We start from the raw sequence: 23,964 nt of genomic DNA, 5'->3' as shown, positions 1-23,964 counted from the left end.
AACACTAGCACTGCCTCAGTCTATCTTCTAACCATGCTCTGATGTTTGTCCCATAGGTCTTTTCTCTAAGAGTCTATCCTCTCACCTCTCTAATCATTTTCTATCGTCTTTGTCACACCTGGTGTGTTACCTACTTCCCTGTATTTCTGATTTGCCCTCTATTCCTTATGCATTCTACCCATGCCCGTTTTCATCTTCCTTTTTATCCATATTCTGCTTTCTCTCCCCTCGATCTTGGCTCTTTACTTTCACTCTTCTAGCAGTGATTAGCTGTATCTCCGTTTTATCCTTTCTCTGCTCTTTTTTTCTCTCTGTCATGTCCTGTCCTCTACATCCTTTCAATCTATCTTCTCCCTTCTATCACTGTCTGCTGCGCACCATGTCTGCCTTCTCTTTCTCTCTGTATCTGATTTGCTCTCCTCCTTTTCTTCTACTCTGCTGTGTTTTATCCCTCTCTTCTCCTTGTTTCTTTCCCCTCTTTGCTCTTGCTCTCTCTCATCTTTACTAGTGCTCTCAGCCCCGTCTCTAGCCTGTACATGTCCCTGCTATTTTGTCATTCCTAAAGAAGGGCAAGGTGACATGCATTTTAATTCCTTATCTAAACCGACACGACTCGAGTGCAAAAAAAAGAAATGCACACCAAAATAAAATGCTTTTTTGCACATATTAATCAGTGCATTGCGGAACAGGCGGCTGCTCCAGCACAGCAGGTTAGGTCACTGCTAGTGCCTCCTGCAATTAGTAGGTCCAGGGGTGACAACGGCATCGGCATCCAATGCTGAGCTTGCTGTGACCCTGACTGCTACAGCACAAGCATTGTCCCCCACCGTAATGCTGCCAATGCCGGTGTGTATGGCTGTGGCGCCTGCTGGACTCACGCGCTGAACAATTAGCATGCTGGGGGGCAGCGCACAAACAGGTGACTCCATGGTGCACAAAAGTTGTGCTCGGCCACAGCCGTATTGAGCACATTGCGGATAGCAGCAATGTAGGGCTGCCATCTATACCACTCTGGTCACGAAGCAATTTGAAAATGCACACTTAATTTAGTTTATTCTTCGTCGCGACCTCACTCCCAAGTTCCAAATGAGCTCTCGGAGCTTCCTTGCCTGAAATCCGTCATGAGCTAGCCCCCACCTACAATTAGCCAATGGGAGGCTCAGGCAATGGCAGGGTGCAACAGACTCGGGGAATCGAACGCAAGCCATTTTTTGACGATGACTTCTTGAATTCGTGACAGGTGTGATGACATCATCACTAACGTGGTGATACACAATCATGCCTGCCTGAACCGGTGTATGCCTGCCTGTGAACACATACCAGCCAGTCACCATGGCAAGGTATGTTATACTTTATATTTTGGAATGGAATAATTAATATTGAGACGACCACCTGCAGGTTCAGAAATCATAGCCCTGTGAAATAAGTTCCGGTGCTGAGCACCGGAAAGCACCGGCTCAAATTAAGCACTGCTTTTAACACAGTGTAGCTTGAGAGCAAGAGGTCTTCTGAATGAAGTTCTGGGGGGGTCGATGCATTATTCTCCCAAGTCAAAAATTGAGGTTGCGCCATAGCCCAGATTTCAGATCCCACCAAAACGTACACAGACTCGTGTCAATAACATATCTATCTGCCAGTATGCACCCTATCATGTCTGGCAGGACATGCTGACCCTGTGTTTCACTGCCTCCTATCCCCCTGCACCCCACTCCCCGCGCTCAGGGTCGGCTCTAGGGCGGTGCGACCGGTGCCACCGCCCCGGGTGCTGACTTTGTGTAGGGGGCGCTAATATGATTTTAAAAGCACCTGCTTCTTTCCTGGACTCCTAGAAATTTTCAGCCACCAATAAAAATGTCTAAATGACTGCAGTGATTAATGCACTTCTTAGAGAGGGAGAGATCGAAGTTTTGTGTAATGGAAGTTTCTACTCATCCTAAGGTAGCGCAGAGGGTTACTATGCTTGCTGCAAAGAACGTGCAGCTCACAAAGTGCGTATAATGTAATGTAAATAGGTCAGTGGGTCACACTTTTGTCAGAGAGACCATATTGTTGATAACTCTTTATGAGTTAAAATCCTAATGTGGAACAGTGAGCAAGTAACTGTTATGAAAGATGCATGCAAACTGTAGGGTATGGGCTAGAGCGTTATGATTTCCCCCCAGCTTTTCATTATCCTAATGTGGCAAAATGGGTTAATTTGGGTAGAAATCAATTCTTATTAATAAAGGGAACCCCCCATCCATGGTGCTAGGTTTTAAATTCTAGGTTTCTGATTCTCCTGGCCAAGCCCTCTTAAACTATCCTGCCTACCTGAACGGATGACCTGTGACTCCTACACCTTCTTGTCCTCTCTCTTATGTAACATTTCCTATGCACTGTTTACACACTTATGATTGTTTGTCTCTATTTAATCTGTGTAATGTAAAGTGTTCTGACACCTTACACGGATAGGAGCGGCGCTATAAAATGAATTAAATGCACCTGAGACTGAATGGTTACGGAGGCTTGAGGGGCGCTGTGAAAGGATGGTTATGAAGAACCTGTAGTGGAGGTGGTCATTGGGGGTGCCAAAAAGCATTGTCGCACTGGGCGCCACGAGCGCTTAAGCCGGCCCTGCCCGCGCTTACTGCCTTATATCCCTCTGTACCCCACACCTCGCGCTAACTGCCACAACATATCCCTCTGTACCCCACACCTTGCGCTAACTGCCACAACATATCCCTCTGTACCCCGCACCTTGTGCGCACTGCCACAACATATCCCTCTGTACCCCGCACCTTGTGCACACTGCCACAACATATCCCTCTGTACCCCGCACATCACGCTCACTGCCACATATGCCTCTGTATCCCACTCCTCACACTCACTGCCTGATCGCTCATTTTACCCTGCCATTCATCTTCTACGTGTTCTCTCCCCTTCCACTCGTTCTACCTCTGTTCACCCCCTTACTTCTTTTAGTGCCTTACATCTTTCTCAATATCTCTACTTCTTTTCCTCTTCAGTAACATCTGTGGCACATCTCTGCACTTCCATTATATCAACGCACCCCTCTACCTCACCTGTCTACCTCAGTCTTTATTATTCCCTCTTCCTCAGCTGTCTCTACATGTCTATGACACACCTCTCCCTCTCTCTACCTGGCCCCCTCGCGTTATTCTCCCCTCTCCAGCTTTGATTTACCTGTCGCTGCTCCTGAATCTTTTTCTTCTACACCTCACTTCTTTGTCTACCCTTCACCCCTCGCTACCCTTCTGTTTGCCTTACTACGGTCTTTACCCGACCCACCTTTCAGTGCCTCTTCCCATTTCGCCTCACTCCCTCACAGCGCTCTCCTAGCATGCATCTGTTTCTCCCCTCACCACCATGCCTGTCTCTACCCCTCCTTATCTTTCTAACCAGCCTAACTTTCTACCTTCCTGTTATTCCTGGTAGCGAACCTTTCATTTCACCCCTCCGGTTGTATTACCTATGCATTCAAATTGAGTAGGTCATTGCTGTGCTCCCAACCAGACATCAAGACCCAGTCCCCTAGCCTCTCAACATGCCCAGATATAACAACAAGCATTGGCATAGCCAATTGGTCTCGCCTTTGGGACCTGCTGCAGAACTAAATACTTATACTGCCGGCATCTTACTTACCCAGCGCCAAGACGCCTCGGCAAAAGTGAGCTATATAAGTTCTTCAGTCAGTGAGTCAGTCATAAGGTCCCAAAGGCGAGACCTATTGGCTATGCCAATGCTTGTTTTTCTCAGGTTGGCCTGAACATTACCCGATCCTGATTGTCTGCCATTTTAGCCCCGCCCCCATTGATTAACATTAGCCACGCCCCTTCATTTGCCAGGTTCGCCCCCCCCTGGAAAAATTTCTGCGGATGCCCATGGGTGCCCGCTTCATGGGCCGTGGCGATTTAAAAAAAACAGATGCATGCAGGCAGTGCCACGCTTCACAGTGACTATCAACCAGTGGCCGCCAGCTGGCTCGCTCTCCTGCATTCTTCGAGGAAATGACTGCACTTGCTGCAGAGAAAAGACGGAGCAGGTGCATGCGCTTGGAGAGGTACTCCTTTTCTCATATAGTCACAAATGGACTTGGAGTGCGCCGCTCAGCACTGCAATTGGTGGAGCATCTCCTGTTTGATCTTGTGGTCTCCCTGGTTCTTGCCGTAGGCTCTGTTTAAATAGTGTGGCAGCCAAGCTTGTTACCACACATGATGCTCAGAGGAAGAGGCTTGCTTTTTTCCCACCTTCAGGAGTTACTCATTAACATTCCTGCGTCATTCCTCAGCCACCTGACTCCTTTTGAAAGCTGCACAATCCCGGGGCTGCCCAGCGTGGCATTGCTTGTAGGGGGCGTGGGGAGATGAGGCAGGAGGGAGGGTCCGGCTACTGACATGTCACCTCATTTGAATGAGGGCAGCGTTGCGCTCCTAGTGCTCGGGCTGGCGCAGCCCGTCTGTGCCTCTACCTGTTGAGGCTCAGGTTTGACAACGAGGCACTCGCAGCCTCTTTAAGCGCAAGAATGTCATGAAGGCAAAGCTCACACAACCCGACTCACGTGTCGGAGTACTCAGAAATAGCGCTACTGCCCATGCCAAAGCAGAATGTATTGCATTGCAGTTGCGTTTATATAGCGCTTAGTACCCCATACGAAGCATTAAAGCGCTTAAGTTATTGCACGTTTCCACTTTACTCGGGTTATGGCTGGTTTTCTACAGGAAAACCATGACAGTCACTTCCAGTTCTTTGGCGTTTGAAAGACCGCGCTTTTGAGCGTCTTCGCGGAGTAATTGTTGGGGAGAACAGGGGTGCTTGGAGCCACCTGCTTTTGAACGTCACCGTACTATAATAGTAACTATATATCTGTTTAAAAGTGCTACATCCACAATTCTGCCGTTTCAAACTCTTGCAAATGACATGTTACTTATATCCAATGTATCTTAAAATGTACTGATTGAAAGGATGGAATGTGGTCTATCCAGCCAATATTCCAATTTGTGACCTACACATCACCGCACTTTGTAAGTGGAAAGCATTCAGCTCGCTGAGCCACCTTTCTTTCTTGCGTCTAGGTTGATGGTGCACTCTCTCCCGGGTTCATTTATCTAGTGTACATTGCCCTCTGCTGTACAACTAAGCCATTTGGATGCCTATGGTTTCATACATGTTTTGTCAAGGCGCTGCCCTTCCAAGCCTCCAAACCAGCTGCAGAGATCAGAACCAAAACAAACTGATAATGAACCTAAACACAGGCTGAGGGACGCGAGCGTGACTGGAGTCCGTCCTCTCCATGTTACCTTGGCTGGGGGAGGAGATGTCTTGTGAGGCGCTGAAGACAGTGGGCCTGAGCACTTTGCTTGGGGAGTACTTGCTCTCTCATGGTTCTCTTGGCGCAGCACACCCTTGAAGATGCGTGTAAAAGTCCGCGCTTAGGCAGTTTATATGTGAAGAAGGAAAAGATGATACACTGGGTCTTATTTACAAGCCCTTGCGCCGCCGGTGTGTCACTTTCCCATATTAAAAGTGACACACAGGCTGCACAAGGGGCTTGTAAATAAGCTCCGCATGCCCCCCACCCCCACCTCATGCGGTACTGTACACGAGTGACCACATCTACTTTTACAGTGATAGGCGGTGGTGCCTTATTTAATATACTTTAACAGCTGTTGGACACTTCTACTCTGGTAGAAACTTGGAAATCTCCTCCGCAAATCCCGCTAGTGTCCAGTCTGTCCCAGGGGTGCCTCATGTCCCACAGCGCTTGACAATCACTTGCGCGACCTCTTGTAAATAAAGATAGAGGAGCCGGCACCACTAGCCGGCTCAATTCCCGTTGTTAACTATGCTATTCACACACTCATCTGTGCACCTACCCAGTCACCTGACATTTACTCAAACATTCACTCAAATGCATTTATTCGCGAACCCTCCTGTATTTGTAATCACAAGTCCTCCATTCACTGTTCACCCACTCACCAATACACTGACTCACTCGTCACACATACCTCTTGGTTCCGCATTCACCCGTCCAATCGCTCACTCACTGACTTGCTTTCTCTTTCACTCAATGACTTGCCCTCTTAGGCACTCATTCCCCCATCTATCCACTCACTCATCTACTCGCACATGCACTCACTCCCTTTATCACTCGCATGTATGATCAAAATGATATCGACCCCGGTTGTTTGCAGAAAAATCTCCTCACGTGATCGTGCGGGCTGTGCGTGTTCTGAAACCTGGCTGCTAACCGGGTTGAAGAATGTGGGGTACAAATGCGAGAGGCTTGATGCGAACTGCAACTCCTCCGCCAGGTGGCGTGCGAGGGATGGTTAGTGGAGACTGGGGTCACACCTACACTGACCTGACAATGTTCATCTGATATAAACCGATTTCCCCCAAGGACTCCCAATGCAAACACGCATGCTGCTCACAGAGCAGCCACTGACATTTGTATGATGTTTGTTCAGAAGAGGTTACAGTGGCGCCTCCTCTGGTGTCCATCCCTCAGATCTGGCCTTTTATCTAATGTGTGAAAGATGTATTTTTGAGTGCAAGACCAAGGAAATGTGCATTATAGCAACATTTTGTATTTATTAACAACAGTACGGGCATGGGACACTTCGTGTAGCCATGCCACTTTCTTCTTTCCCACAACTGTCCTACATATAATTTCACTCCTTCGGTGCTTCATACGCGACCATACGTGATAGCGTGCACTTTCTTTCTTTAAACAAGCATTTGCAATGCAATAGGTCTCGCATTTACGAGGGTTTCAGCAATTGGCATTGTAAATGACAAGGCATTTTATTTATGTTTTGGTTTTTAAAACAGATAAAAGGCATTGTCATTTACAATGCCAACAGCTTAAACTCTCGCAAATGCTAGACCTATTGCATTGCAAATGCTTGCTATTTTAAAGCTGTAGGTACATAGAAGCAACTAGGAAAATAGATTTGGGGTTTGACCAGAGGATGAGCCAGCTGATTGCGTGGACATTTTACTGCAGAACTTTCAATCAACAAGCTAAAAAGACCATCCAACATTGAGAAGTAAACAAAAACTGTTTTTTCATGGAGTGGTGCATTTCTAACACTCACTGAAAATAGGCAATGTAGAATGTAGATGTGCTTGATGTATGTGGACGGTTTTGAAATATATCGTGACATTATTTATTGAATGACTCCATTAACCATAAGAGTCAGCGCAGCATTTCACGTATGGAGAGGAGAAAAATAATCTGATCTAATTAAATAACTGTACTCATTCATTAAAACTTCGCTTGCAAAGAGACAAGTCCGTTTGTGGGTTGGGATGCAAGGAGGCAAGGTGTTTCATTTAATTTTAACGCTCACTACTGCAACGTGCAGTGGTCTGCAAGTAAAATACATAACAGAGCATGGCTTTTCTTTCAAGCTCTTTTCGACTTCATTTATATCCCTTCATGCCTCCTCAAATACAAACATGCTAAACTATGCTGTTACCATATTTCTGTTTGGAAACTGCCTGAGAAAAGAAGATATTAAGTTGCCCGGTGGTTTAAAATGTGCGTTTGTCAGACGTATTTACACACGGGCGTGATTTCAGAAAGTTAGTATTCATGGGTGTGCAGACCACAGTGTGTCGCCGAGTGTGAATTTATGCATATTTAATCTGGGGGACGCCTTTCTTTTAGGGATATCTAGTCATTCATTTCCAGCAGAGTAGTGACTTCAGAACAAGACTATGTTTATCATCGGCAACTTCTTTGTTACTTTAAAAAAAATGGCTCAGATAGCATTTGTTTTCCCAAGTTAGCCTGGGGGCTTTACAGTACACTTGCGTGGAACTGGATAAAGGAACTACCCTTAATTGATTCGAAAGGGAGTCTAAGCAACTCAAACACGTCATATGTTTGTGAGAAGCTACTGACTGTTCTATGTTAAAGTTATCTCCTTTTGTTTCAGTGAGGGGGGTCAAAGGTCGTTGCAAAGATGTTTTGGGTGGACTGAATAAAAATCTGTTTGAAATGTTCCTAGGGATAAAAAAAAGTTACAGGACTGCAGCGAGAACCCCGTTGTCTGCTCTGCAAATTGCCTGCTATTAGATGAACGGATGAAACACGAGAGCTTAATGACAAAATAATTACAATAGAACGGGAGGAGGGGTTAACATGGCAAGCAGCGACGGGTGGTGGTGTGCGTAGGACACCCAACGGGGAGATTAAACAAAGCACGACACGAGCTGTACTGAAAAGACGCCCTAATGGTAAAACGCCATACAAATGGTTGCAATCTGTAATATTTACAAGTGCAGATTAGATTAGGTTGCCATTGTGAAACAAGCAGGACGTGGGATAAGGGAGGGGGTGGCAAATGGTGTGCACTTTCGCGGCCGCTTTGATGTTCTCAGTGGCCGCGCGGCTCACTAAGAACATCAAAGCGGCCGCGAAACGATCAGGCAGGCTGCCAAATGGTGCGCACGCCCGGCGCACATGCACTGTAGTTGGCGGCCTGAAAGCACTAGTTTGCACTTCCAAATCCCCCGTTTACAAAAGCTCTCGTGAGAGCTGCGCTAAAGCGCTGGCTCAGGCGAGACCTAAAAACCACTACACTGCAAATAAAACATAAATAAAAAAACGTTTCATTTATAACTCCAGTAGGTCTAACTTTACAAATGCGAGACCTATTGCATTGCAAATGCTTGTTTCTGTAGCGGATATTTTCAGTGAGATCTTTTACATAGGATCACTGCAGTGTCTCTTTAAAAATGTCACCCAATTTGAAACTTTCATAACAATGAACATGAAATGCAGCCATTTCTACTAGTTTGTCATTAACCTTGTGTACAATATTAATTTTCTGATCCGTTTCTCAGTGGGTTGGAGGACCACTACATCTCATGTACAAAGGTGCGCTTGCTTTCACTTTCAGTTAGCCTTCGCCATGGATGTACAAATAAAGGTGAAACACTTAAGAGGTTTGTTTTTACTTCAAAAGATTGTTGTGGTCATTAAAAATAGGGTTTCCAAAACTTTCCTATGAAATAATAATTTTTGAAAGATTTTGTGACAGCTTTTAATTTCTTGGTGCCAGGTTCCTGGTGTCCATGCACTTGTATTGCATGGATCATTTGATACAATACATTGTCAAAAAACTGGCAGATGAATAATGGTGACAGTAATTCAACACATGAAAGCAGGTTATTTTACTCTACCCGAGTAGTGGCGTAATGTCTGTAGAGATACATGGACGCAAACACCAGTCCCAGCAGTACAACAATCAAGCCCAGAATCAAGTAGCAGGTTCCGGTGAGCGACGACTTCCTGGTCTGCACAGGTCGAGGTGGTTCCTCCTGCAGGAGATAAATCAGACATACACAGGTTATCGTCACGACATGATTCTCACTTCTACCTTCCCAGGTCACCTCAAGAAAAACAGACACAGGTTAATGAACTAGACTTACAGACTTGGAGGGAGATTTACTAAGATTTTGTGCCGTGCTTGCATCACAAAAGTGACGCAAAATGGCGAAAATCTGTTTTTACTAAATTTTTTCCCAGCAATTGGCGTAAAAGTAATGGGGAGGAGAGAGCCATATCTGTGAAAATATGGCGCTCTCCTGCTCCTTCCCTGTCGCGCAACGCAGCGTAGCCTCGTGGGAGGCTGCGCTGCATTGCGTGGAGCTATGGTAAATCTCCCCCTTGTGGTTTAAAACTATACACATCCATATTTTAAAGAAACAGGCCACCTTGAAGTCTGATGTGTGCAAAATGGATCCACCTGGACAGCTTGTTTCTGCATACATGGGCAGATGCTGTGAATCAGTTTTGAAAGAGCTGGTTAAGGTACCTGGGAAGACTTGGTCTCCTTGATGGTTATAGGGGCAGGTGTGCTGCCTGAATGAGAGAAGTAAAAAGAGTGTGAGAGAAAGAGACAGAGAAAGATAGAGAAAGAGGCAAAGAGTGAGAAAGACAGAGACTAAAAAAGTAGGAGAGTGATAGATAGGAGGCGAGGCTTTCTTTAAGCTGCCTCCGTTATCGCATTTTGAATAAGTAGTTGTCTATTTCTAACAATTGGAATAGCATTTTTTTTATTTTTTATCCCTGCTACATATATGTATTTATGGGTTTCTGTAAGAGTCTCTGACAATCTGTGCAGCTGGGTCATTTCTGCCATTGGTTATTTGTTCCTATAAGTTCCCATCTGATTGCTTTTTGCAACAGTTTGTGGAGCCCCAGATGCAGAGGGACTACTCGAACAGCACATTGTTGCTGTGCAGGGACACTCCTTTGGTGTGCTACAAGTAGGGACAATTAATTTGTTTCCTCACCTTCTAGAGTTAGAGGGTTTACAAGCGTGCCCTCTGCACATGCCCTGGCTGATAATAGTGTGTTATCGCTGTTGGAATTCTGTACCCCGACCCAGGGAAGTTGCCTGCTGGTACCACCATGTAAATTAAGCTCAGAGTTTTCAGACAAATTGGGGAACCATGTTTTTATATTTTTCTGAGCATCTGTGATGTTTACAGGTATTATGAGAATAGCTTTTGTCATACGGAACATGCTCATTGGACTGGAAGGCATACATAAGGTCATCCAAGGAAGCGGCACAACAAAAGGTGTAGCTTGTCATCTTCAAGTGGCCAGCGACCAATTAAAGGCACTCTGGCACTCTGGCACTCTGGATAGAGTGTCTTCCCAGAATCTTCTCTCTCTTTCTTACACCAAGTCCAGTTGGCTGGGCCTTTTGGACTTGGAGCATGCGAGTCATGGCCCAAATGCCTGAATTTGGAGATACACACTGGGACTCCCCTCCAACTTGTTGAACACCTTTTAGACATAGACCTAAGTTGAATCTGCAGCTGTTGATGCTTCCAAGGGCTACCCATTTTCTCTGGCAAAGAGCAAACCTAAAGACCTTGATGCAACTCCCCTAGCCTGTTTTGCTTCTTATTTTGCCTGTGAAAGACCCCAGTAGGGATAATGAGTCCAGGGACACACAAATAGCTGCTTGAAGCCTTCTTTACTCTTCACCAGAAACTGAATAGGCCTCCTACAAGAATTACATTTACATGTGCAAGTGAGCTGAGTGTTGACTGAACCTAGTGAACACAACTTCTCTCTGCACAATCACATTATTCTTTTAAATTTTGCCATGCTGCTTTTGTGGTGGTCTAGCATCTGTTTGCTTGTATCCTAGCTGGAATGTGAGGGACTGTGTAGGGCAGACTCTACGTGCTGTGGATCAGACTAGCGTCTGTCCCCATTCATCAAGAGTGGTCCCTGTAAGTGAGGCGTCTACCTAGACAAGCTAGCTTCATATCTCATTTTAGGAGACTGACACCACTAACCCTAAACTCAATAGTTAGGTTTACCTCCCTGGATTCAGTAACTCCATGTTGAGAAATCTGAGAGACTAATCCTTTACTGCATTGGTTGGAGATACGATGCATTGATGATTGACATTGTGTTTGCTTTGTTTCTGATTGCTTTCAAGGGTTCAAGGACAGTAGGGTCACAAAGAGTTAAGGTTTTCGACTTTGTAACAAAGTTTCCCAAATTGAACAGGATCCTTCTTTTTTCAGGGTTGTGATTAGTTAGTGATGACAATCTGTATATGTTTGCAAACATTGCTAAACCTATCCAACATTTGCTTAAGTGTATTTTGCGGTATTCTGTTCTCACATTCAGGATTGAGCCAATATTCACTATCATTTAATAATGGCAAACATTCTAAAGTGTTAATAGTCATGGCCCCTAGTTTGTCCACAGTATTCCGTTTTATTGCAATTTTCATTTTTCATTGTGTACCATCTATTATTTTGGTTCCTAATTTGTGCTGGAAATATATGTATATATTTGTATAGGCTATTAAAGAGGTGTATACTATAACAGAGGCTAGGCTCTAGCTATGATAACTGCATTGTACTGTCCCTACAAATTACTCTACACTATCTTTCTTGACCAAAGCCTAATCCTCCTTGGCCTGGGGAAGAAATAAAAATTAAAAGCCAACCTTTTGTGAGAGACCAAATGTGTAAAGACCTAGGGCAAGATATTTGTAGGTAATCGTTTCCGAATACCAAATAGCACCTTTTTGCGATTCGTTATTTGATAATCACAAACACTCATGTACAAAAGTGTGGTTTACACATTTTGCAAGTCCCAGTGAGTCGGAAATAAATCTACCTCATAAATATTAATTAATGAGGTAGGTGTTTGCGACCCATTGGGTATCGCAAACATCACAGGGATGGGCGCCTGCTGGGGTCAGCAGATCACCATGTCGCTAATTGCTTTTAAATAAAGCAATTCTTGTTCTTTTAAATGCAGCCCATTTTCATTAACGGAAAACGGGATCTGTTTCAAGAAGCAAAATTAAATGTTTTCTTTTCATTTTTTAAGAGTAGTACTCTTAAAAAATATTTTTAAAAGTTTTCACGAAGGGGAAGGGGTATCTTGGGGACCCCTTCCCATTTGCGAATGAGTTAGGACCTACTTGACATAGCTGGTAAAATGTGAATGTTTTGCGACCGCATTTTGGTCTCAAAACATTCACATATACCACTGTGATTTGGTATTAGGAAGGGATGCCCTAACTATGCCCCTTCCTAATACCGAACCACAAACCCAATTTGCGATTTGGTAATAGGTTTCCGCATCACACAACGGGATTTGTACATTTCAAAAAGCCTTTTTGCTTTCGCAAATGGGCCAATTCGCAAAATCGGCCCATTTGCTAACACAAAAAAGCTTTTTACATCTGGCCCATAGTTAGGGGCAAACCCAAACACTCTCACCTTTGATAGTGCTTATTTGGCACTGTAACTGCAAGGGTCAGAAAAAAAGCCTGGCAGTTTCCTTAATATTCTCTTCCTTAAGTTTATGGTGGTGGCATTATAGGGTAACAAGTGGTGGTGGGAAATAAAAACTCTCTAACATGCACAACACAAGATGACAAGATATCTTAACACTAAATTCTGGAGTGGCCTTTTGATCCTTCAGCTATGTGCTACATACAGTAGCTAAGGTGCAATCTGGAGAGTATTATAGATCATTGCATTAATAAGAATGCTTAAGCAATCGATTAATAAGTAGTTCTTCACATTAATCTGACTGCTCCTGCAGCACATTTGTAAATAGTTAATCAAATGAATCTGACTTCTCCTACATTCTATCTGTAGAATGGAAGAGATTACATAAAACGGGAACGATAAGCAATCAGCCCAGGCTCAAAAGGTACTCCCCATGCAAAGTGAATCGGGTTGTCTTACAATAAACATAAAATACAAATCCATTGATGCTTAACTTATTGTGAATAAGATGGACAGATATCTTCAGATAATATTCAATTACCCACAAGTTGTTTGTTGCTAACTAGCACTTTTTCATACCCAGGCACAAAATATACATCTACCATACTCCGTTCTTATAAAAAATACTGTGCTACAGTACTCCCTGCAGCAACTCCCAGCATAACCAATTAAGTTTCAGTAATGGAGAGGCAACTAACTTGATTTATTTATTTTATTTTTAGAGTTTTTAATATCGCGAACAAGACCCATAGTAGGGTATCAGAGCGCTTTACAACACAAATCAGAGTAAGTATAAAACATTTTGCACGAACAGAGCAGAGAAAGTATCAAAACATTTTTAACACGGTCCGGCAGATCGCAAAAGCAATAATAGGGATGATTTGTTCATAGCAGTAGGAACAGGTTTGGATACAAGTAAGTCATAGAGGCGAGGGTGTCATTAAGGGGAGTGTAGAAGTCAGTTTGAAGTAGTAGATTGGTTCAGTGTCTAGCATGTCAGTGAGATCGCTGGTGTGAAGGTGGCGCCCCCTAAAGTGAGGCATGTGCGGAATTAAGGGAGGAATGTGCTCATCATGAATGATTTTGCTTCCCTTTTGAATAGTAGTGTAGAAGATATTTATCCACCTTTAGGAAATATAGAGCTGCTTTCCAGAAGACAGTTTCTTCTATTTATTGTCTACAACAAAAACAGCTACAAAGTTGCTCATGTGGTCTTAAATGCGCTCTTTCTTGGTCTCTAGCTCCAAGGATGACTTTATGGGGCTACTCAGAATTTCAGCTCTTGAATCCCTCTAACCTCAATGTCCTGAGCACACTCGGATATCTACTGGTTTGAAATCTGCTTGGCAGCTGGGCTTGTGACACCTACAACAGCTATCAGCAGCTCCTTTTACCTGACGATGGAAGCTGGGGGGCATTCAATGTCAAGAGGTGATAGCTGCAGCCTAAACTAATATTTACCCCTCAGAGCAAACAAAGACACACAGCCTGTCATTTCACAAGTTGTCAAGAGATAAACTAAGATCTGAAAATAGCGTTTATCACTTTCAAGATCTGTCTGTGAGAAGTGCAGGTCTTTCAATACCATGCTATAATTTAAGGTGCCACTTTCTGGGTATACACATGAATAACCATTTATTTCGAACTTAGTAATAAGCATTTATAACAGACTGATGAAAAAGCCTGCAAAGCTTTAAAAATATACACAACAGCTCACATGCAACTCTTTGATATGCGGGCATAAATCATTGAGCAATAGTACCAGGATTATACCATGTGATTTGCAGCTAGTGCAAAAATCTCTCTTTTTTTTATATTATATTTATTATTGGGATTTGGGACCATTACAAATATTAAGGATTTACAAAATCTTTTCATAATTCATACTCTGAGATGATCATTACAGTGCTCCACATTCAAATCTAAGTGCAATAGATAAAGCTATAAGAAAGATAATAAATACCGGCTGTACAAAACATGTTATTGCCCATTAATACACCATGTTATAATCTTCTGACAGACAGACCCCATATTTCGTTTTCGAACTTTTTGTCTTTTGGCAATAAAATGGCTACTCCCAAATTCACAATTAGGACACATAAAATCACCGTTTATCAATCTGAGGAGCGAATGGGTTAATCAATTGCCTAGCAAGACACAAACTTGCCTTAAAAATCACTATAAATACAGTGAAAGCATTACACCTTAGTATGTTTACGTCAGTTCCACAAGGGCAAGTAATTATGTAGATGACATTGCAGGAGTTGCAGTTTGTACGTTTTTTGATCTGCCAGGTACTTCCTGGTTCCAGGTTCAGAGATTTTGTGGGTTTGGTGAGGTGGCACATGCTACAGTTCCCACACGGGAAATGGCCAGTCACATTAGGGAATCCCCAAACTGAAGGATACTGGCAACAGGCAAACTCAACTGGGAAAAACCTATGTTTTCATACAGAAGAGCGAGAAGCCTGAAAGATAGCATAGTGGCAACACGTCCACAACACCATGTTAACCCTGCAAACACAGTGCTAAACGCATGGGGACTCTCTAATGTGACTGGCCATTTCCCGAGTGGGAACTGTAGCGTGTGACACCTCACCAAACCCACAACATTTCTGAACCTGGAACCAGGATGTACCTGGCAGATCCAAAAACATACAAACGGCAACTCCTGCAATGTCATCTACTGAATTACTTGCCCTTGTGGTCTCCGGTACATTACCAAGATGACTGATCACTTCCTTGAAATTGGACAGACAACAAATGACATAAGATGGGTCGTTATTGAACAACTGGAGAAGGACACAACCAATCGACAGAGCCGCCTTTTAGAAAAGGAACAACGGTGGGTCTACCGTTTATCAGCACATAAACATTGACTCAATGATAATATCCCATAGAACCCATTGAACAGATCTCAATAGAAAGACCCCCAACATCCAGGTCATGGTAGCAAGGAACATGTTACCATTGGGCCTGTTCTAACATAGAGCATAGCATTGTGGCAGCTCCAGTATCATTGTCCACATCCTTTGCCCATGTTTTTTCTGAAACCCTGAACTCTGCAGTTTTTACACCGCAAAATCTTTACAACGCAGGGCTTTACACCACAAACTCGCATTCCCCAAAGTAACGCTGCAGTGGAGTTAGAATAGAAAATTGCGTTGTAATGGGGAATGTGTTGTAATAGTTTGCGGTGTAAAGCCCTGCATTGTAAAAGATTTTGCTGTGTAAAAACTAACTGCAGGGTAATGGCACTGTGGAGTAACGCAAGCGGGGTAAAGTGTCCTATTCATCTGACACACATAAGCAAAATTCTGTGTCCAGAATTATGAACTTGAGTAAAATATTGCTCAATTGTAGGAACAGATTTCAAAACGATATAGTCCCTAATGGTCAATTACTGTAACTCCTCTCTTTTACAGCACTTCTCAGTCAAGAAGGTCAATTCACCCCCTAATGCATCATATTTTCTAATAGTAAAAGGGTTCGCAAACAATTCAGATCTCCCAAAACTACAAAAAAGTGTTCAGCCAGGGGGATTTAAGGCCCCATCTACAGGCACACAGTCATTAGGACTGACCTCTTAAATACAGTCTCTATGATGTTCCAGACAGAAATCAACAGGAGTAGGAGTTGGAGCTGAATTATAGCCTCCAGATAACATTGTACAAGATTCTCATGACAAATGTATTGTAAACAACTGTGAGAACCTGCCAGTAGCCATCGGAGAAATCTATTTTCCTCATATTGTAAAAAAGAAAAATTTACTTACCACAAAATCTCTGTTCCACAACCAGCAATGGATATTTAACTCCATACATTCTTAGTATAGCTGATGAAATCTTTGAACCGAATTTGGACAAAAAGTCAGTTACAGCTCCAGTCAATTTCACAAAGTATCAAAAAAAATTCTGAACTTGGAGAAAGCATAAACCTTACTAATACCATTCTTACCTAGTCTATATGTTCTAGCTTTAGTAGAATTCGGCTCACATACTATAGTAAACATTTTAGTGAAATTGGATTCAACTTGCTCGATAATGCAACAAATGAATCCAAAAGCATCTTAATGGCATTCGTGGTTGTAGTTAAGAATGCCACATCATCAGCATAAAGCAACATTGAGTTAGGGTACAAACGCATACAAGCATACCTTTATTGTGACTGGCCAAAAACTTACCTAGACCATTAATATATTAAATAAAAAGAAAAGGTGTTAAAACACAGTCTTGCCGGACTTTCCTGTTTAAATTAAAATGATCCAGGCACTCACCTACGGGACCATATTTTACCCTGCTGAGATATCCCTATGTAACTGAAGTAAAAAGTTAACAACGGATTCATCTATGTCCATAGACGACATAATGGACCATCATTTTGATCTGTTATCTCTGTTAAAAGCAGAACTTAGGTCAATAAAGACAAATCAAGGAACTCATGCTTATCAATAGTAAATATAAATTGAGAGATTGATCATTAGTACCAAGCAAGGGGCAAAAACCATTCTGCAAACTGTATTTGATGATTTCTTTTCATGAGCCACTGATACAACATCTCCATCAATCAGTGAGATTGGTCAATAGAATGTTGGATCATATTTATTACCCTGTTTGCAGAATGGCACTGTGAGAGACTGGGACAAGGACTGAGGAAGCTCAAAACATGAAGCAGCATTTAGTATATCGATAATAATGGGTGCTCAAAATTTAGTGTAATGATTCTACAAATCCAAAGGCACCCTATCTATGCCCAGCAGGACTATTCATAGCATCTCACACATCTTCATAAGCAAACAATAGGGGAATGATGAGTAAACGAGCAAAGGATGTAGTGGAAGGAGTGAGCAAATCAAAAACTCCGGTTAATTCCAAATAAATATCACTAGTACATGTAATTTAATCCTAGTCAAGAATAGAGGATTCAAAAGTGGGCCTGTTCTTATCCCTTAGAAAAATCGATTGATAACTCTCCAAAAGCTCTATGGTCATAAAAGGAACAGGCAGCTTTAAGTTTACCCTAGGCTTTCCTTCTAAGATTGTCTTTCCTTGTCATGATAGCAAGTTTATAGGTCTGTCTACATGCTGTAACTTCTGTTTTATTATGAGGTATCTTCTTTAACTGAGAGTGTGATTTTTTTAATTACATTTTTGCTGTAAAAAGTAAATAACAGTATTGACTTACCCTCTGCGAAGCCACTACCCGACTACGACCCTATGCTATTTTTTGCAATTACTGCCCATCTAATATTAAGATTAATAAAAAAAATACATATCTTTATATGTCATTTGTAAGGCCAAACTTGATAGCTCATATCATATACGCATAAGAGCATGCATTGGATAATCACCTTGAAAATACTTTAGAAAAACGCAGATTCTATCAGCATCACTGTTATGAACACATTGCTTATCAACATTGCTCTTTTACCGTTGTCTCATTAAGTCTTTAACTTCTACTTCAGAAAACAATATCTCAAGGGTCTCTACACAAAAAAAGAATGAACCCACTGAGTTATCCAGCATAAAATACAAATCTGTGACCTACATGTTATGCTCTGAAACAAGAAAATAAACTGTTGCCAATTTTTCATGATGTTTTATTAAGAGAAATCATACATCTCTCCAGCAGGTGCATTAACTCCAGGAATTATTTTGCCACTACTATACTCTGAAGCGTGCTGGACAAAAACAGATCTATGCAAAAGGTGCCTTAACCACAGTGTTTTTTGCGGACAGGTCTTGCCAGTGTTCAGCAACTAAAAAAGAAAATTCAATGAGTAGGAGTATAAGGTCATCATCAGGTCAAGAACCATCCGGGAAAACTGTATTACTAGAAGTGGGAAAACAGTATTACTAGACCCAGAAGGACCAGGAGGACAAGCAGTATCAGAACAGTGATAAGCAAGAGGATCGGAATTAGAAGGACCAGTGCCAAATAGAGCAGAATGAGGAGGGCCAAAAAGCCAGGCCCAGTATGACTAGTGACAGAGGAACAGGACCACTGGGATCAGGACAAGGAAACCATTACCACGAGGACAAGCACGAGAAAAACTGACATCAGGAGGATTAGGACAAGAAGATTAGGGGAAAGAAGAGAAGCAGGAACTGAAACAAGCCTACGAGAGGTAGGAAGTGGACCCGGGCGCCAGAAGGACCAAGAATAGGTCCAGTTCCTTTAGGACCATTAACAGGAAGATGAGGACCAAGAGGGCCATGGTAACCAGGATGAGGCAGATCTGATACACCAGGAACAGGATAACGAGAGGGAATAGGGAACAAGGGCTAGGAACACCAGGAGGACCAGGACCAAGGACACCCAGGACAAGGGGGATATTAAACAGGATCAGACGGATAGTGACAATGAACCTAAGGAGGACAAAGACCAGAAAGTCCAGGAAGATCAGGATCAAGAAGGCCAGGAGCGTTTCAGTACCAAAAAGAGGAGGAGGAGGATGACCAAGACCAGCTCACAATCAGAAGGAGGAGGACTAGGAAGCTGAGGAACTAGGAGCAGAAGAAGGAGGAAGGACTAGGAGGAGAAACAGGAGATGCATCAGGAGGAGGATGATGATAAACATGCAGATTTGGAGGATGAGGTGGCAGACATGGATCAGGTTGAGGAAGCTTAAGAGTAAGGAAATGACCCAGGCCATGGCAACCAGGACCAGAATTATCAGTACACGAAGGATATGGATCAGAGCTAGGTAGACCAAGACCAGGGCCCAGAGGATGAACAGGAATATGAGGCAGGCCAGGAGGAAAGCCAAGAGCAGGAGACGGAGAACCAGGATGAGAAAAACCAGGAATAAGCAACGAGGAGCAGATACGACCAGCAGCAGAACCAGAGCAACCAGAACAAAAGGATGATTATTTTGAGGAGTTGAAGGGGAAAGGCCAGAAGATTGAGAAAACCAGGTGAAAGAAGTTGAAAAGGAGCAGAAGGAGGCAAAAGATGATAAGGACCAGAGGGAAGAGGAAGCCAATAGTTTAGCCTACTTAAAGCACTGCTTAATGCCTCTGCCATCTGTGACTAAGGGATCAACTATTGTAAACCAGAATAGCTTTACTACTTCATTTTTCTTTGTTGCAAATTTCTTGGGAGACAGAGTTTGTCAAAATGAATGCATATACTGCCTGTTATTGCCTCAGCTCCTCATTACAGCACCCCTCATGGTTCCTCCCCTCATGACTCCCCCCTTTTGTTTTCTACCCAATTTCAGGCTTCCCAGAGTAAACTGTTTCCATTCCAAGCAGTGGGCCATGGGTCTGATTAACAAAGATGTTCCTATGAATGAGGGCCGGATCATGGGGCAGCTGAGCAGTATGCCAGGGCCGGTTTCTGCTCCCAGTCCGGCCCTAGGTAAAAGCATACGGTATTTACCAGATCAGGTGGATTTTGGTGTGTTAAGCATAAATTTGTTGCAGGTGCTTTTTACTATCATACCCAATATTTATCGTACCCTGTGGTATCTTTATTTATCAGGTGTGCTGAATCACATACACATTCATCATCAGAACCTGTGTGTCACTTGCTTTAGTAGTTTTCCTTGCTAAATCATGGAATTCAGGAGTAAGTAAAGACTAAAAGAGTGAGACACAGATAATTCTTTGTGAATAGGGCAGAAAGTGGAGTTGTTCTGTCTACACAATGTGAATTACAAAAAAGTAAAGTAGTTAATATATTTAGGAGTATCCTTTCTTTCTGAACTACTGTAATGCAATGGGCAACGTGCTCATGGAGAAAAACATGCTGATCCATCCAGCTAACTCAAAAAGCATCCCTTTGAATACACTTTCAACACATTTGACCAAATTCAAAATCTTGGGGAGATTATATCTTGGTAATTACCACGAATATACACAACTACAAGGTTCCTGATGTGTTTGAAGACCCGTCGGCCATTGTTCCAGACACTTTGAATCCCCAGCATTTTTTTTCTGCTGACACACAAGCTTTGCCATGTGCCAATCCACTTCCCCTGCATCACTGCCGGTTGACATAGCAACGCTCCATACGCAGGATACAAAAATAACAGCTCCTCTTTTGAGTACATTTCCACATGTTTTCGTATCTGGTAGCGCGTCAAAGAAGACATTCCGAAATTAATTTGCTAGCAATCCACTCCAGTCCAATGAATATTATATACGTCATTCTCATTGCTCAAGTTTGTAAGATCAGTGCTTGCTCTCTAAAGAAATATAACTTTCCCCAAAATGTTTCTTAGGAGTCGGCTGCCGAATTCCAGATTGGTGAATAACAAGGCAGCCTAGTGCTGATTCCGCTACTTTTTTCAGCACCCTACACTTCTTGTCCCAATGTTTCATTTATTCGTGTTATTTTTTTTAATTAATCCTTTCTCCCTGTTTTCTCATATTTTCTTTCATTCTCATCTTTCTAAATGTCTTTCTTTTGTGCTGGGTTAAAGGCTAGGTACAAAAAAACAAATCATGTTCCCCAATAACACCCCCAAACGCTGGCAAGAATGAATCACTGCATGAGGGTTGTGCGAACCCCTATTCTGGTAAGCTTACATTCCAATATGCTGATGACTAGGTTTTTGGGGCAATGCTGTGATCCATCATTAAATAAATGTTTTGTTTTATGTTTAAAGGGCTACCGGCGTAATACACGTATGTTTGAACTGAACTGAAACTAAATAAATTGTTGGAAGTCAAGGGCACAGTATAGACAGTATAGTCGTAGTGCGAATCGAAGGGCTTATTTATGAGCCCTTGCGTCACTTTTGCACCACCGGTGCGTCACTTTTTGTGACTCACCAGCAGGGTAAAATATGCGCCATGTTGTGTCATATTTACAAAGTGGCGCATCTAGGTAGATGTGTCACGTTGTAAGCCCATGCGCCACATTATCCCTGCGCCAGGTATAATGTATGCAGGGTGGGCGTTCTGATGCAAGTAAGCCTCGTAGAAGTGACGCAGTGAAATCTAGGAGATTTCAGTGCGTCACTTCTAGGACGCAAATGCGTCAATATCTTACGCCTGCCTCACAGCAGGCATAAGACTGACGCAGGCACATTTGAAATGGGACGTGCCCATGTGAAATGACCCATTGATGGAGTTGCGTCACTTTCGTGACACTCCAGCAATGAGTCCTTTTTGCGCCTACAGATACTTCAGAAATACTGAGGTATCTGTAACTCCTTGCAACATAATTCATCATACTGTAAATATGACACATCCAGCATGTCGCAAGGAGGGCACAATGAAAAGTGATGCATCGCTGTTTTCACGCTGCAATGCGTCACTTTTCATAAATGAGGCCCTGAATGTGCTGTTCGGAAGTTTGGAAACAATTCATTGGCATTCATTAGGCCTGTGACGTCGTTAGCAACCACAGTGTTACGATCTTGCCTGGCAATAGAGGGAGGAAAGTAAATAAAATTAATTGTTCCAGTCTTTAAACAAACAGCCCCTCGCTCTCTCTCTTCACTATGTTTACACTTCTAGGTGCTATGCAGCCCAGAGACATTTGTCCAAAACTCTTTTCCTGTGTGTGTCATTGGGTTACCTCTGAAACCAGGGACATCTTAAGGACTCTGGGGGGCCTGGGCCAAACATATTTTGTGGGCTCCTGTTCAGAGCAACTTTGAATTCATGATCCAGTTTCAGCTCTTTCATTTGCCCTTTGGCCAGGTCACTGACAGTGCACAGGCACACTGGCCCAAATCAGCCGCGGCCTGTGGAGAGAGTTCCGTGGGGCGGTAAGGCGGGGCGGGGGAGGGGCAGGGTGGGGGGTGTTCTAAAATCCGGAATATGGATAATTACAGGTAAGTAAACAAATAAATAAATAAAACGAATTTCGTAGCGCGCGCTACGAAATTCGTTTTATTTATTTAATTGTTTACTTACCTGCAATTATCCATGTTCCGGTTTTTAGAACCCCCCACCCTGCCCCTCCCCGCCTTACCGCCCCACGGAACTCCCTCCACGGGCCACGGCTGACCGAGTGGTGTCATACGCCGTTAAGGAGTTGTAGAGAATTAATGGCAAGTTCGGATTTGATCTGTCAGACGAGGGTTAAAAACGCTTGGCAGAGCTAAGGATTGAAAGAAAGGGAAAAATCATTTAAAAAAGGCCTGAAGACGCTGAACTATGTATGTGCCTTCTTCTGCAATACATACAGGTTTACAATTAGTCAAGCATTGAAGCATTATATTTTGCTACCACAAGATGGCAGCAGTTTCAAATAATGAGACAAAAGCGCACCCCAAGGACAAGTAAAAGTGCGCACCTTTCAGTGATCAGAGTTCAACAGACTATTTTAAATCTATTACTAAATAGTAATAGTTAGTTACATCGCTATTTGTTCCCATAAAACGAACCTGAAATAATTTAAGAACGTGTAATTTCTAATTTCTGTATATTTCATTCCAATGTTTTACTTACAAGGGCTACCAAAAGCATTGTGCATCAAAAATATATCAATTGTAGTTGCAGTTGTAATTCTAATTGTATTTATATAGCGCTTCCTACCCCTGGCGAGGCTTTGAAGCACTTTACGCCGGGCAGCACACTTCTGGAGTGCAAGGTCATTGGTTAGCCCAGCGTTATTGGCTACTCTTAGTTATTTGGATTAGTTTCTTGCGCTCAAACAAACCATCCATGCAGTCATTTCATTCTCTTTATGCTGGAATACATTATTAGGGGTTAGCTGTGATCATTAGTTGGGAGGGAGTGGGGGAGTGAGCTCATGCGCACGGTTGGTGGGATTTATAGATGAGTTAGAGGACATTAGGTATTTTTATGTTGTAGAGGAAGGAGATTGTGTATATGTAACTGAGATGTGGGCAATATGCAGAAAGAACAGCGAATCACTCAAACATGAATGTGACAGGGGAGGTTGGGCTCAGAGAGAGGAGACATGCAAAGGATGGAAGAGAAGGAGAAGGCCATTTGAAAAAAAAAGAAAAACATGAGACGTGAAAAACAGCAGGTTTAATTAAAGGACAGTTTTTCTTGATGGCCTTTAGGGATATAGAAAATATTTTTGAGATAGCATGCAGTTTGAGGATGCAAAAATGTAGAAAGATACAGCATTAATTACTTGTGATGGTTGCTATATTAGCTATTTTTGACAGGCACAAGAATCAGGTAAACCATCTCTCCGCTGCTAGGCTACTGCTAGACCACTGATCCAGCCAGGTCAGTTG

The 23,964-nt window shown here is 43.0% G+C and overlaps 1 protein-coding gene across 1 annotated transcript in view; it reads right to left on the bottom strand.

Annotated features, from left to right (window-relative positions):
* Positions 1-23,964, bottom strand: part of ITM2C (integral membrane protein 2C) — a 288,035-nt gene that overhangs the window by 184,672 nt on the left and 79,399 nt on the right. Inside the window, exon 2 of the mRNA XM_085635007.1 lies at positions 9,193-9,330. Coding sequence (XP_085491133.1) covers positions 9,193-9,330 — 138 coding nt within the window. The remainder of the gene's footprint in view (positions 1-9,192; positions 9,331-23,964) is intronic.

Source organism: Triturus cristatus, chromosome 11 (assembly GCF_964204655.1).
Source record: "Triturus cristatus chromosome 11, aTriCri1.1, whole genome shotgun sequence".
Classification (NCBI taxonomy): domain Eukaryota; kingdom Metazoa; phylum Chordata; class Amphibia; order Caudata; family Salamandridae; genus Triturus; species Triturus cristatus.
Note: the sequence above shows the minus strand (reverse complement) of the source record. Positions and strands in the feature narration are given on the sequence as shown.